Source organism: Lepidochelys kempii, chromosome 1 (genome assembly GCF_965140285.1).
Source record: "Lepidochelys kempii isolate rLepKem1 chromosome 1, rLepKem1.hap1, whole genome shotgun sequence".
NCBI lineage: Eukaryota > Metazoa > Chordata > Testudines > Cheloniidae > Lepidochelys > Lepidochelys kempii.
In genome coordinates, this window is record NC_136380.1 from 237,319,347 (window position 1) to 237,334,337 (window position 14,991).

General features: G+C 42.3%; 1 protein-coding gene across 1 annotated transcript in view; it reads left to right on the forward strand.

Annotated features, from left to right (window-relative positions):
• The window catches only part of PLCZ1 (phospholipase C zeta 1), a 122,648-nt gene that overhangs the window by 73,622 nt on the left and 34,035 nt on the right, over positions 1 to 14,991 (forward strand). The window contains exons 8-9 of the mRNA XM_073319008.2: positions 3,961 to 4,117; positions 6,972 to 7,088. Of these exons, the coding sequence (XP_073175109.1) occupies positions 3,961 to 4,117; positions 6,972 to 7,088 (274 nt within the window). The remainder of the gene's footprint in view (positions 1 to 3,960; positions 4,118 to 6,971; positions 7,089 to 14,991) is intronic.

A 14,991-nucleotide genomic window follows, 5' to 3' on the forward strand; every position in this document is an offset into this window, starting at 1 on the left:
ATGCATTCCTTCTTCCATGGGGAGGCCATCTCCTTTATGCCTTTATGCCCATACTGCTCGTTCACAAGGTACTTCTCAAGATCTGGAGGGAACGAGCTCGGGTCATATTGATAGCACCAGCCTGACTCTGTCCGCACTGGTACACATCTCTCCTAGACATGTCTGTGGAAGCCCCGGTCACCCTTCCACTCTTCCCGGACCTTCTGATGCAAGATCAAGGTCATCTTCAACATCCAAACCTTGTGTTGCTTCACCTCATGGCATGGAAGCTCCATGGTTGAGCCCAGTGGAGCTTTCCTGTTCAGAACAGGTTTGACTAGTCCTCCTTGGCAACAGGAAACCCTCTACGAGAGCCACCTACCTTGCCAAGTGGATGAGATTTTCAGTCTGGTCAGCACAGCAGCATTCATGCCTGACACGCACTTCAGTGTCGCTCATTCTGGACTACCTCCTCCATCTGAAGCAGAAGGGGCTTTCATTGTCTTCAATAAGAGTGCACTTAGCCACCATATCAGCTTTCCATCTGGGCGTGAGGGCCTGCTCAGTGTTTGCTAACCCTATAGTCAGCTGATTTTTTGAAAGGGCTCGACAGGCTATACCCTAATGTCCATCAGCCTGTCCCTGCGAGGGACCTCAATCCGGTCCTTTCTAGGCTCATGGGACTCCCCTTTAAACTGTTGGCAACATGCTGCCAGGTGGTGTTCCTAGTAGTGATAACCTTGGCCAGGAGGGTGTCTGAGCTCAGAGCCCTACCATCAGAGCCCCCTTACACTGTGTTCTATAAGGACAAGGTTCAGCTCAGGCCTCACCCTGCTTTCCTCCGAAGGTTGTGTCGCAGTTTCACATCAACCAGGACATCTTCCACCCGGTGTTCTACCCTCAGCTGCACTCCACTGGCAAGGAGCAGAGATTTCATTTTCTGGATGTCTGCAGGGCACTAGCCTTTTACATTGAGAAAACGAAGCCGTTCAGAAAATCGGTCCAGTTATTTGTGGCAGTGACGGACAGATCAAAAGGTCTGCTTGTGTCGTCACAATGCATCTCATTATGGATTATGTCCTGCCTTCGTGAGTGCTACAACCTGGCAGGGCTTCCTGCACCCAGGGCCAGCTCCAGGCACCAGCTTTCCAAACAGGTGCTTGGGGCGGCAATCAGAATGGGGCGGCAATCAGAATGGGGCAGTCCGTGTCCCGTGGCGGCAATTCAGCGGCAGCTCCGCCGCTCTTCCGGGGGGCGGCGGTAATTCGGCGGCAGCTCTGCCCCTGTAGCAGCAGCAGCAATTCGGTGGCGACTGCTTGGGGGGGCAAAATTGGTAGAGCTGCCCCTGCCAGCACCCCCAGTTACTGTGCACTCTACCAGGGCACTGGCTTCATCCACAACATTCCTGGTGCGGCCTTCAGACGAGCAGTTCTCCAATCAGTGGAAGACTCTGACCCCACCTCCTGAACTCAGGCTTGTGAGTCACCTGATTGGAATGGACATGAACAAGCACTCGAAGAAGAAAAAATGGTTACTCACCTTCTCGTAACTATTGTTCTTCGAGATGTGTTGTTCATGTCCATTCCAATACCCACCCTCCCATTTCTCTGTCAGAGTAGCCGGCAAGAAGGGTCAGCAGGGCTCTATATTGAGAGCCATGAAGGTGCGACTCCAGGGTGTGCCCAGGCTGACCCAACGGATGCTGCTAGGGAAAAATCTTCTGGCTACCATGCATGTACGCGTGCACACACCTGATTGGAATGGACATGAACAACACATCTTGAAGAACAACAGTTACGAGAAGGTGAGTAACCATTCTTTCCCTTCAAACAGGGGAACCTATCACATTCCCAGAACCATGCAATAGACTGACTGGTATTATCCATATTTGTATTCCTGTTTTGATGTGTAGCATGTGATTTAATTGACCATGAGAATGACATTCAGGACTCTTACCTCCTTCCACCATCCCTCTTTCCCTGTCCCCATATAAATAAGCAATGACTTGCAACTAAACGTACAAATCAACCAATCAATCAAAAATAGCTTTACCCCCAAGAGGTTTAATTTTTTCCCTTGAAAAGAGAGAAGACCCAGTATCCATGCAGATTAGGAAGTGCACTACTGGATGAGAGTATAATACCTCTGTTTAGGTGAGATGCTGCTGAACTAACTTAGAGAACTTGTGGAGCTAAGACGCAGCCCACTGAGATGGCACCTGTCCTTTGTCTCAGGTTGAAGCCATAGATTGGTGATGGTCCATTGTATCTCTGCCTCAAATTCTCTTTTAAGGAGTTGAAAAGGACACTGTCCTCTCCTTCTTATTGAACATTGGTGTAAAATCACTGAGGAATGATTTGAGACACAATGGTCTTAAGGGTTCAGTTGAAGCACAACATACAATTGTATAGCTCCCTTACATCAGGTGCCAAGAATACTATTATCACCTTGTGACCTAACACCTATGTGAAATTATTGCATGGATCAAGCACAGCTGGATCATACTGAAACTTGGAAAGACAGAGGTACTGCTGATGAGAAAAGAAATGCATTTCAAAGAGTTAGCTGGCTGTATTACTGTCATCCTCTATTGATCAAATTATCTAAAGAGTGTGTAACCTTAGGGTCTTTATGGATTTCTTGCTGATATTTGAGACCCAAATACTGATGGCCAGAAGAAAGGGTTTCATCCACTTCTGCTGACCAGAAGACTGTACCCAGTACTCACAGATATGGACTAGGCTATAGTTATCCATGATTTTGTGACTTCCTGGTTGAATTATTGCAGTGTTTTATAAGTCTGACATAGTTTACAAACTCAGAAAATCTCTAACTGGTTCAGAAAACAGCAGCATGCCTCCTAAGAAATGTCAAGCACACATTGTCAGTCACCACATTGACTCCCCATTGAATACTGGTGCAGTACAAGGTGATGGTCCTACTCTTAAAAGGTCTTAATGGGTTAGATCTGTGCTGCCTGAAAAACTTCTTTCTCTCTCTGTGACCAGAACATGCTATGCTATCAGCATTACTGAGGAGTAGTTTAGCGGACAACCAGAGAAAGGCTTGAGACTGATGGCGATAGACTTTTATTGGTCTATAGAATTCCTTTCTTTTTTAAGATCAGAATGACCTCAGAAGTCACAACATATAATATCCAGCTTTTGTGGTTTTTATCATGAGTCTTATGATAATTGCTTTTTTCTTAAAACCAGGAGATATGTGAATACATCACAATCTCAGCTTTCATTTTTAAAAAAGAAAGCTAAGATGCTAATCCTCCTGGTTGCAGAGAAATGCTGGAAAATCTGAACTGAAAAAGTGCAAAGCCAGAAGGCAAATAAAAAGAACTCCAAATATTTTATTTTTAAAAGCTCATGATTTTAAAGCCAATATCATGATTTCTGGGGGCCTGACTCATGATTTTTGAACATTTAGGGTTGGCAATCCAGGACCCATCAATTCATCATAGTTTCCCACAAGAATAAAAATGTTAACCCTCCCCCCCCAAGATTATAACTGACACGATTGGATAGAACTTGGGTAGCAGGGTAGGCTCATGATCAGCAAACTTCCAGTTTTCTTGTTTAAAATTCATAAGGTTCTCAGATACCACAGTGAGGGATGGTGGATGAACATTAAGTTATAGATAGGCAGATGCAGTTTCACTTGCACAGAGCCACATGGGAAAGGGTTATTATTTCCCTGTTTCTGTGCTTGGTAAGTAAACTAATGTTTTTCATAGTTCTGTACATTTATAGACATTATTTGTATGTATCTGGTATTTTGTATGTACTAAATACAATATAACGCACTGACTACTCTGGCCTAGAGCATCTAGAGCTTCATGTGGCTTTTCTCATTTTAGCACCTTCATGCATAAATCATTGAAAGTTATTTTCTGGATTGGCAGTAACAGTAATTAAATACATGAAAATATTAAAATGTATATTCTTCAATTATCTCATGTTATATTTATAGACTAAGAAGATAAAACTGGCCATGGAGCTCTCAGAACTTGTGATTTATACTAAAGCTGAAAAATTTAAAAGCTTTGAGCATTCAAGAGCTAATCAGAAGTTCTATGAAATGAATTCACTTGGAGAAGTTCGAGCACGAAAACTTGCCAAACAGACAGGTAATTTCTTTTGGTTTAATCAGATAAAAGTTATAATGTTGCCACAGTTCATTGCTTAGCTGTCAGAAGAGTCAATAAACGTTATGAAACATACAATCTCCAATTTATTGGTTTGTTTTATAATGCAGTTTTAGAAATATTCTGGCAATAGGGTTGCAGATTTGCATTTGTTGCATCATGAAATATTTGCAAAATGAAATATTTTTTCTAAATAAAATATTTTGTTCAGTATTGTTTTTAATTCACATTGTCTCATAAAAACAAACATTGCATAGTAAAGGAACCATATGAATATGTTACGTTTTGTTGCAGAGAATTATCGGTGTGTTTGTATCAAATAGTTCTGAGTAATCTTACAGTCTGTACTTGAACATATATGGAACACATTTTTACCATATAATGGGCTTTATTCTTTGATGTGTATATGCACTCCCATTTGCCTTAATGGCAATTGCATGTGCAGATTGAAGGGAGAATAACCCCCAAAGCATGTAGTTTGCCCTCACAGCCAAGTTGAATTATGTAGAATTACTATTCTGGCCTGGTCTGCACCACTCTGGTCCCCAAGCAGCATTTTGGGCAACCTCAGGCCACTTTAACTTGAGCCAGCTGCCAAAAGACCTGTGGGAATGTTAAGACAGTTCGATATCACTGTTCACAAGGAAGAAGTTTGACATAGAAGCTTCTCTGGCAATTCTATGCCACCTGAGAATCCCCCTGCACAGTGCAGATCCTTCAGTGGCTGGTGTAACCATGCCTTTGTGGGTCACAACTAGGGTGACCAGATAGTAAAGTGTGAAAAATTGGGACAGGGCAGGGGGTAATTGGCACGTATATAAGAAAAAGCTCCAAATATTGGGACTGTCCCTATAAAATCGGGACATCTAGTCACCCTAGTCACAACTGAGAATACCAAATTCTGGACAAACTGTTGAGAAATAGGGCAGACACACCCCAAACTGGTGGTTATTCTTCCATAAGATATACCAAACAAGCAACAAAAGTAAACTTCTGTTTCACCACACTGGCTAACAAGAAGTCAGAAAAGCAGTTTACTTAGGCATGCCAGTCTTTGTATCACCACCAAAAACACTGGATTTAAAGATAAGTGGTTCTTTAAAACTAGTCTGATCAAACAAAAGGTTCTTCTGATCCCAAAGAACCAGCCACACACTCAGATCTTACCCAAAAATCATGCTGATGCCAATCCTTTAGTATCTAAAATCTAAAGGTTTATTTATAAAAAGAAAGAAAGAAAGGTGAGAGTTAAAATTGGTTTAGGGAATCAAATACATACAGTAATTGAAAAGTTTTTGGTTCAGGCTTGTAGCAGTGATGGAATAAACTGCTGGCTTGATAAGTCTTTGGTTGCTTTCAAATCATTGGAAGGACCTCAGTCCCTTGGTTAGAATGCTCCCATTAGTATAAGTCCAGAGGTTTGAGCAGGAAAGAGGCAAAATGGAGGTGTTTCCAGGGCCTTTTATAGCTTCTGCCATGCGGAGGGAATTCACTGTTTCAAACAAAGCTCTCTGGAAAATTACAGGTAGCAAGATGGTGTTTGGTGTCACACAGGCAAGTCACATGTGATGCTTGATTCCTCTTAGTCATAGCAGGAAATTCTATTAAGTGTACATGGGCATCTCCCATGGTTCATTGTCAGTTAAATGTTCTTTTGGTGGGCCACTCAATTTGAATAGTCCCTCCAAGATGTGCTGGCTAACTACCTTGTGGTCGTCACCCCAGGAGCAAACATCTGAAATACAGGTATAGAGCCAATACTCATAACTTCAAATATAAAGATGATACGTGCACACGAATAGCATAATCATATTCAGCGAATCATAACATTCCGTAGGCATCTTACATGCAACATTTTGTACAAGATTTGTTGCAATTATATAACAGCGGTTGCAACAATGATCTATACGGTAATATTTTAATCAGATAATGTCATAGCTGGTGCCACTGGAAAAGTGGTGCCAAGCTGCCCTTATGCAACCCAGGTTATGCCCTTAAGCTGTCAGCTTCACGATGCTGAAGACTTGAAGTTCTCTGATTAAATAGTACTGGTAACAGTAAAACTAGCTCCTCCCTGCCAGCGTGCTTCAGACCTGTTCAAGACGTGAATACTTCTAGAAGTGAGAAGGTCAATCTCCATGCCCATTGAATAGCTGGCCTCTCTCCAAAGACTGAACAAGGTTATCAACTAAATGTTGTGAGTTTTGTGTTATAGAAACCTCTTCACTGGGCCAAATTAGTAATTCATTGTATGTAGGTCACGAGACAGCAATCAAGAGTGCACAACTTTTAGCTAATACCAGCCAGGGCTAGAATTTACCTACTGAGCACTTGTAGTAGTAAATGGTTTTATAGCACATTTCTTATTTCCAGTCCTCCCCATTCCCTAAAAGACTATGCTTATTTTTAGTGTGAAACATACACATTAACACAAACCACCACCAACAAAAATAGTGAAATATTTTCCAGAAGAAAATAGCTGGAAAAGAATGTGAACCAGTCAATCCTTGATCTGCACAAGCTGGCAACTGACAAGAATGACCCTCATTTGTGTGACTTCATTGAAACTTAGTTACTGCATCCTTAGTTACTGTTACTAATTGTTACCAAATTATATGGATTTTAACTATGAATTTAGTCTTCTTTTTTTAAAGTAGTGCACATACTTAGGTAACATTAGATACAGGGAAATATTTTAAAGAAATACGAACATCACTACTCTGTTAATTGTATCAGGACTAAAAATCACATCATCTGAATATTTATTTGAAACAAGATCTGTTTATATGTATTTTTTAGTAATGCCTGTCTTAAAATTTTTTTATTCTCTTTTCAGCTAATGAATTTGTTTTGCATACTGCCAACTTTATTACAAGAATTTATCCCAAAGGGACTAGAGCGACCTCTTCTAATTATAATCCTCAAGAATTCTGGAACGTAGGATGTCAGATGGGTATGTTCTACCATCCAGTGTGTGCTATTTTAGAGTCCGGCACAGACTCTTTGGATATAAGCTTTTCAAAATTGTTTGCTGAATTATTGCATATAACATAATATTTAGGTAGATATTTTCTCCATAATCCTAAGTATTATGACATGAGTTTTCTTGCTCTCATCATTATGTTAAGGTCAATATACAATGGTGGCCTCATCTCCCATTATTAAGGACTTAGAACATAGATTGGTCTGACTACAGTAATACTTTTTCAATTAATGTATCTTAATGGCTGTTATCTCACTCCAAACATCTCATAATTATTGCAGTTGTAATATAGCAATAGATCTTTAACTCGCCTTTTAGACTGCTATGCCATTTTTGATGACTGCTAGTGGATACTAAAAACAATACTGTCTGTACTCCTCCTCTCATCAGACCAGAAATTCAATGTTTATAGTACTCTCTGCACCAGTTCCTAAAGTTAAAGAATCACTTACAAATAAAAAATCCTATACAAAACTGCAGCGAAAACTTGGATATAAACAGAATTTAGAAGTTAATTAGAAAATTTAAAATGCTATACCTCCTTTCTGGTCAAGTGTCTTTATTGTTTTAAATTTGGGATATATTTTTAATCAATATAGCTCAATTATTTCTCTGAGATCGTCTGAGATTTACTCCCTGCCTTCTGGGGCTAAGATTATGTTAACTATGTTACCTCAGCCCTTGAAAAAACAGTGAGTGTACTGTACAATAAACACAGTATTCATAATCAGGATAATTTTCAATATTCATTTAAAAAATTGAATGAATTATATCCTTACACATTTTATGTTCATTGAACCTCACAACTTCCACACCAGATTGTCGGCTGTGACCAAGCTATGTTTGGTGCAGCTGAGGGAGGAGAAAAGTGGAAAGGTAACGTTAGCCATTTTGCCAACTTCCTGATCCTGAGACTTGCTGAGGTCTGTCCTTATTCTCAGTGTAACTGATAAGAGTCTCAAAACTGTTCTAAATTACACTCTGCTGCCCAACTCCCCAAGGGCAGCTGAGAATTGCTGGAATGCAGATATACTTCAGCCATACCTGCCTTCTCCTGAGAATGGCCTTTAACCTAGGCCCTGGAAGAGATAGCTAAATAAATAATTAAGTAGTCACTGGAGCAAGAGGACTGTACCCAGGGTTTCCTACCTCATAGTGGGTGTCCTAACCACCAGGTTAAAGAGTCATTCATTATCTCTCTCTTGCTCAGTGACTATTTAATTATTTATACCAATGGTTCCCAACCTTTTCTCTGCCACAGCACACCTCCAGCTCCAGGGACTCTTTCCCCCACCCCCAGCTGGTGGCTGAAGGAGGGAAGGGAAGGGGCAGAGGAGCCAAGCTGTTGCTCAAGCAGGATGGGAGGGGGGAAGAGAGGGAGATTGAGCTCTGATTGATTGCTTCACCCCTGGAGGAGGCGGGGCAGTGAGGCAGATGGCCAGCCAGAAGGCAGCTTTCTTCCGCTTGTTCTCACATGTACTTTTTCAAAAAATTCTGAAGCTCACCTGTTCAGGCTTGACAGCACACAGATTGGGAAACACTGATTTATACAAAGTAGAACAGCTTCAACAGGACTGATTGAGAGAGTCCCAATCACTATATCCCATAGCTCAGTGGTTAGAGCACCCACCTGTGAAGTAGGAGACGTTATTCAAATCCTCTCTCCTCCTCAAGCGGTGGGGAGAAATGAATCCAGGTCTCCCACATACCAGATGAGTGCACTAGCCTAAAAGTTAAAAGGGGGAAACCTCCTCTTCCTCCTGCTGTTTTGTGTCTAGTTAGGCAGGTGACTAACTCATTCTTGCAAGAAATGGCTTATTCACCTAAACTGCCTGACTTCAGGAGATGGGTTCTGGCTGTGGATCACAAGCAAAGGTAGGTGACTACCCAGTGCCCAGGCTTAAGCATCTAACTCCTTAGATGGCAGGCCTTCGGGCCACACCCCTCTTGTTGGCATCCGCCATTGGCTAGCATAGTCAGCTTCCCACCTAATGTGCTGGATCACATTCTAAGATGCCTGTATCCCTCTTCAATCGTTGCACAGGGAGCTTAGGCACTTAATTCAGTCTTTGTGCATCACATTGTTGTTTCACTGATTTTCTAGGTGCATAAAAGTTAGGGATTGTGACACTCTGTTGTGATGCCTAAATCACTTTGTGGATCTGGGCCATCAGGTGTATTTCCCACTGTTTTGTGGTGCTAATTAGGTGAAATGAGGTTGAGGATCTTCTCATCTATGTTTGACTTGCTTATTTTCCGTGTAAAGTTGGTTTTGATAGTTTTATCATTTTCTCCTCCACTCAAATTAGTTTCTAATTTGCAATAGTTACAAGTAAACATGACTTTTCCACTGACTATGCTTTGGAGGGGCTCTCAACTGTTAACAATTTCCCCCCCTTTTTAATGGTTTTGTTAACTTTCATTTCTCTATTTTTTCTCTTTTTTTGTGTGTTTAAAAACACCCAGTAATAAAATCATTTTCTAAATTACTCTGTTACTTTCTTCGACATTATCTAAAAGCGAGAAATTGAGTAATCCTTTCCACAGCTATGTTTTCTCTTATTCTAACTCTGCACTGCTTGACTTTCCTATGTGCTGATTTCCTTTTGCTGTCTCTAAACTCAGTTTTCAAAGTGCACTCAATTTAAAGAGGCAGTCACCTTCTCAGAACCAATTTTTAAGTTATCATTTAAACTTCTAATAGTCTGTATTTTTCCCAGTTACTTTCTCAGTGTATTATAAATACAGAACTTAAAAAGGAGCACTGTGAACAAAGCTTCAGTTCTGATAGATCCCTATTCCTGGTGCTGGGAGCCTGAATGCAACCAAAACAGGAATGCCTCAAGCTTAAATTTCTGATTCTGCAGTTTGCCACTCTTGAGACATGCATACTGTTAATTCCAAAAGCTTGGAGTGATCTAGAAAGTAGTGGCTGTTGGGATTGCTTATATTCCTCCACACAGCTCTGCCTGGTTGGCAATAAAAGGACTCACAGCCCCCAAATCCCTTAGTACCATTTTTGTTGCCACAGATTGTGAGATTTGGAAACATTTGCTCTTCTTCCCCATTGCTGTCTTAGCTGCTTGTTTATGTTTTATATAAGTTTAGTTAGTTAGGTTTGATGTTAATAGTAAACGTAACAATTGACACACACATATATATTTAACATTAGTATACTTGTTTTTGGTCCATGCCATCATATAGGCCTGTTTATGATATTGATTTTGTCCTCAGATGAATTGTTGCTGAAGGTGCATTGGCAGTGTTTCCAGTTCCATCTCAAAGTTGTTTGCTAAGGTTCCATCTCAGTGCTTGTTTCTCATTGGAGTCTTGCCACTCTGTTGGGGGTTGATATACCTGAGATTGTAACTGATTGATACACTTTTTGTATAACCTGCATATTCATTACCATTACAGACCAGTTGGTTTATTTCTTAAGTAGCTGGTTGAAGGGCATTTGGCAAGAAGGTGGTCAGTTGTGCACTGAGTTCACCTCTCAGGTCCATCTTGCCTGACATTCATTGATTTTATTTGCTTCTCATTGAGAAGGCAGTTATATCTCAATCAGCACTTTCTGTGGGATAGGTCCATATGTTGGATCTGAACCTCACTCAGCTCTAAATTATTCCAACCTTTCTAACTAGGCTCTTTGTTCTGTAGATTTTTATTTCTGAGTCATTCCTCTAAAGGCTTGGATCCCAAAGGTTCATACCTTATATATGGAGGCTTTGGGCTCTATAGTAGGGTCTTTGGTAGGCTGGGTGGCCTAGTGGTTAGCATCCACTCGGTTGTGGGGTAGTGATAGGGGAGCCCAGGCCTGCACACTCACTGGGCTCTGACCCAGGGCCCTGGGAGAGTCAGTAGCATTGACCCCGGGGTTGGAGGTGGACCCTCTGAGTTACCCTCTCTGGGTTGCTTCCTAGCACTGCTACATCCGCTTCTGATCCCAGATAAGAAAAAATAAAAAGGAAACCAAATTGCCAGCACCAACTGGGCTCAGCAAACAGCCCTGGTATTTCAGGGAGGTGTCTCTAGCCCCTTTTGGCAGTGGCCTGCAGGGTAGGTCTGTGCAACTCTCAGTCTTGTGAGCTGGATTGCTCCTTTTTCTACCCTGTCTCCAGTTGGAGCATGCTCAGCAGGGTTGGAGGGGCGGGGCTAGCTGGGCCCAGTATCGTCCTTTAACCCCTTCTGTCCCAGTTTGGGGTTTGTATACCACATCACAGGCTCCTTGATAGAAGTATTAAAAATAAAAGGAAGAAGAGATTGGCTCAGTCCCCTTCTTGCTATCATTTGAATCTGCCTTTGAAGAAGCATTGTAAAGTGCAGTAAATATGGGAACAGGTTGGTAGTTTTTGTATATGTGGGTTCCAAACCTTTAAGACCCAAGTAGATACCCTGAGCTACTGATTTAATTAGGTTGATTTCACCAAACATGACTGAATTCCAAGGCTCAATTATCAAAGCTCCATTCAGTAGATCTTCCCCAACTGTCCCTTTTTCTTCCTTGGCTTTACCAGCACTATGGCCTGAGTTTCATCCTGGGAACTCCTACGTACAAGAGGCCTTTGACAAAACTTCCTCTTCAAGTGTAGTGTAGGGTTGCCAGGTGCCCAGTTTTTTACGGGAAAGTCTGGTCGAAAAGGGGAATTGGCAGTGTCCGGTGTACTGACCAGACACCAAAAGTCCAGTTACTGTGGGGGTGCAGGGAAGTTCAGGATCATTAACCTGCATCAGCTCCTGCTCATCCGGGGCGGCTGTCTACCTGCAGGCAGGTTCCTTGTCAGGCTGCAGCAGCTCTCATCCCAGCCCCAGAGCAGAGGGAGCCCAGCTGGAAGGGGAAGTGGGGCATGGAGATGATCCAGTGAGAGACAGGGGTGGGGCAATGGGGGTCCAGTTACCAGCCATTAAAAAGGTGGCAACTCTAGTGCAGTTATAACACTGACAGAAGATGGTCATTGATGGGTGGGATTGAACCTGAGATCTCTGGAGTTTAGTGCATGAGCCCCTACTGCATGAGCTAAAAGCCATATGCCCAGGGCCGTCCTTAGGATTTAATGGGGCCCTATGCAGTATTATTAAACTGGTGTTCCTGTGCCTGGCGGCAGCCCAGGCTTGCATTTGTATTTTAAATAAGGGTGGTCTTTTGAAGGATTTATTTCAAAAACTATATGTCTGAAGATCCAAGCAGTTAAGGCTAAAGATGAATACTCAGACTGAGCATCGAAAAATCTATGCAAGGATTTTTTAGAGATATGATTTTATAATCGTCAGCAACACACGAATGAAATATTTTTAAAGCAAATTTTAAACTAAGGTCCTGTAGACTAACATGTTCAGAGTTAATATGACGGGTAATGCACAACTGTTTTTGTCAGTAAATTTAGAAACAGACTGTATATACCTGGGGGTTGGCAAATGCCAGTTAAATGGCTTCATTACCACTTGAACAGAAAAGGAGTACTTGTGGCACCTTAGAGACTAACCAATTTATTTGAGCATAAGCTTTCGTGAGCTACAGCTCACTTCATCGGATGCATACTGTGGAAAGTACAGAAGATCTTTTTATACAAATCAGGGAAAGGGGACAGTAAAAATGACTATATAGAAAACAGGGTCAAATGCACAATGCAGGATGCAAAGTCTATTGAAGTCAACGGGCATCTTTCTGTAGATTGAGATAGGCTTTGGATCCCATGACCAAAGTAAACAAACTGGAAAAAGAGAAAAAAGAAAAGGATTACTTGTGGCACCTTAGAGACTAACCAATTTATTTGAGCATGAGCTTTCGTGAGCTACAGCTCACTTCATCGGATGCATACTGTGGAAACTGCAGAAGACATTATATACACAGAGACCATGAAACAATACCTCCTCCCACCCCACTCTCCTGCTGGTGATAGCTTATCTAAAGTGATCATCAAGTTGAGCCATTTCCAGCACAAATCCAGGTTTTCTCACCCTCCACCCCCCACCACCACAAACTCACTCTCCTGTAGGTAATAGCCCATCCAAAGTGACCACTCTCTTTAAAATGTGTATGATAATCAAGGTGGGCCATTTTTTTTCTCTTTTTCCAGTTTGTTTACTTTGGTCATGGGATCCAAAGCCTATCTCAATCTACAGAAAGATGCCCGTTGACTTCAATAGACTTTGCATCCTGCATTGTGCATTTGACCCTGTTTTCTATATAGTCATTTTTACTGTCCCCTTTCCCTGATTTGTATAAAAAGATCTTCTGTACTTTCCACAGTATGCATCCGATGAAGTGAGCTGTAGCTCACAAAAGCTTATGCTCAAATAAATTGGTTAGTCTCTAAGGTGCCACAAGTACTCCTTTTCTTTTTGCGAATACAGACTAACACGGCTGTTACTCTGAAACCTGTCATTACCACTTGATTGGCTCTTTAACAGTTTCAGTGTTGTGCTAATAGGTTTGACAGGCTGGAAGGCTTGTTCACTTTTAAGTACTAGATCCCCTCTGGAGGAAGACTCACAGGCTGCAGCAGCCAGCTGTGGTGGGAGCCTGCAGGAAGGGTCAGAACAGAGACAGGAAGAGGTGGGAGGGTGGACACTAAGACCCAGGGATGTCCCAAATTTTCAGGTCCCTATGCAGCCGTGTATGCTGCGTATGCCTAAGGATGGCCCTGGATATGGCCCCTAGCTAAGGGTGTAGAGCAGACTCATTAATCTCTCTAAGTCAGTGGTGGGCAACCTGTGGCCCATGGGTTGCACGCGGCCTGTCAGGGTAATCTGCTGGCAGGCCGGGAAACAATTTGTTTACATTGACCATCCGCAGGCATGTCTGCTCGCAGCTCCCAGTGGCCCCCGTTCGCCATTCCTGGCCTATGGGAGCTGTGGGAAGCAGCAGCCAGCACATCCTTGCGGCCTGCACCAGGAATGGCGAACTGCGGCCACTGGAAGCTGCGGGCGACCGTGCCTGCAGATCATCAATGTAAAGAAACTGTCTCGCGGCCCGCCAGTGATTTACCCTGACGGTTGCCCATCATTGCTCTAAGTGGTCTTGGTACCACTAGATGGGACAGAACAGCACACCCAGGAGGTGTGCGGGTTACACAGTGAGTTCTCATGTGTTGAGGCTTCTAAGAATTTGAGGCCTTCTTTGATTTTTGACTAAGCTGTGCAGCATATTCACAGGTCATGCAGGTCTCTTATCCAGACAGTCCATATAGTATGATGGCACATCGATTTGTCAGTTATGGCAGCAGGCACCTTGTCCTTCGAATTAATGGGACATGCCTGCCATGAGATCACCACAATAGTCTGTGGTTTCTGACATTTTCCATCACTAACTGGCTTGGAAAATCAGCTGTAGTCTTTCTTCTTAGAGAGCCTTCACCATGTTTGACTAATATAAAAGATGGGTGTCTCTCAGTCTGACTCTAAGGAAGACAGCAAAGAAGATCTCAATAAACCTGTAGAACTTCTATGAACAAATCACACTTCTTTTACTTCTTCTGATGCCAGCCCTCACAATGGCTTCAGTTTCATTTCTTTTGACATGGGCATCAGTAATCCTTGTATCCCTTCCTTTTTCAGTGAAGACCTGTTCTTAGCTCTCAGTCTAAAGTATTCATGTTCTATTCATTTTTATTAGACCTCCCTACATAAAGGTCTGAACATTTATGTGGGAAACAACTACTCTGCATACACATGCTCCCTTTGCATCTGTCTACAATTCTTTGGGTGTTTATGCTTAGTACTAATAGCTGCATATTTCAGAGAATACATCCACCTCTTCCCTTATCTAATGATTGATTCATCAGAGCAAACTCATCTCAGTAATCCTTCCTTTCAGGTAAGTTTGGTCTCTATTTCAGAATTTGGGGTTGAGGATGTCATGTTCTGGGTTTCA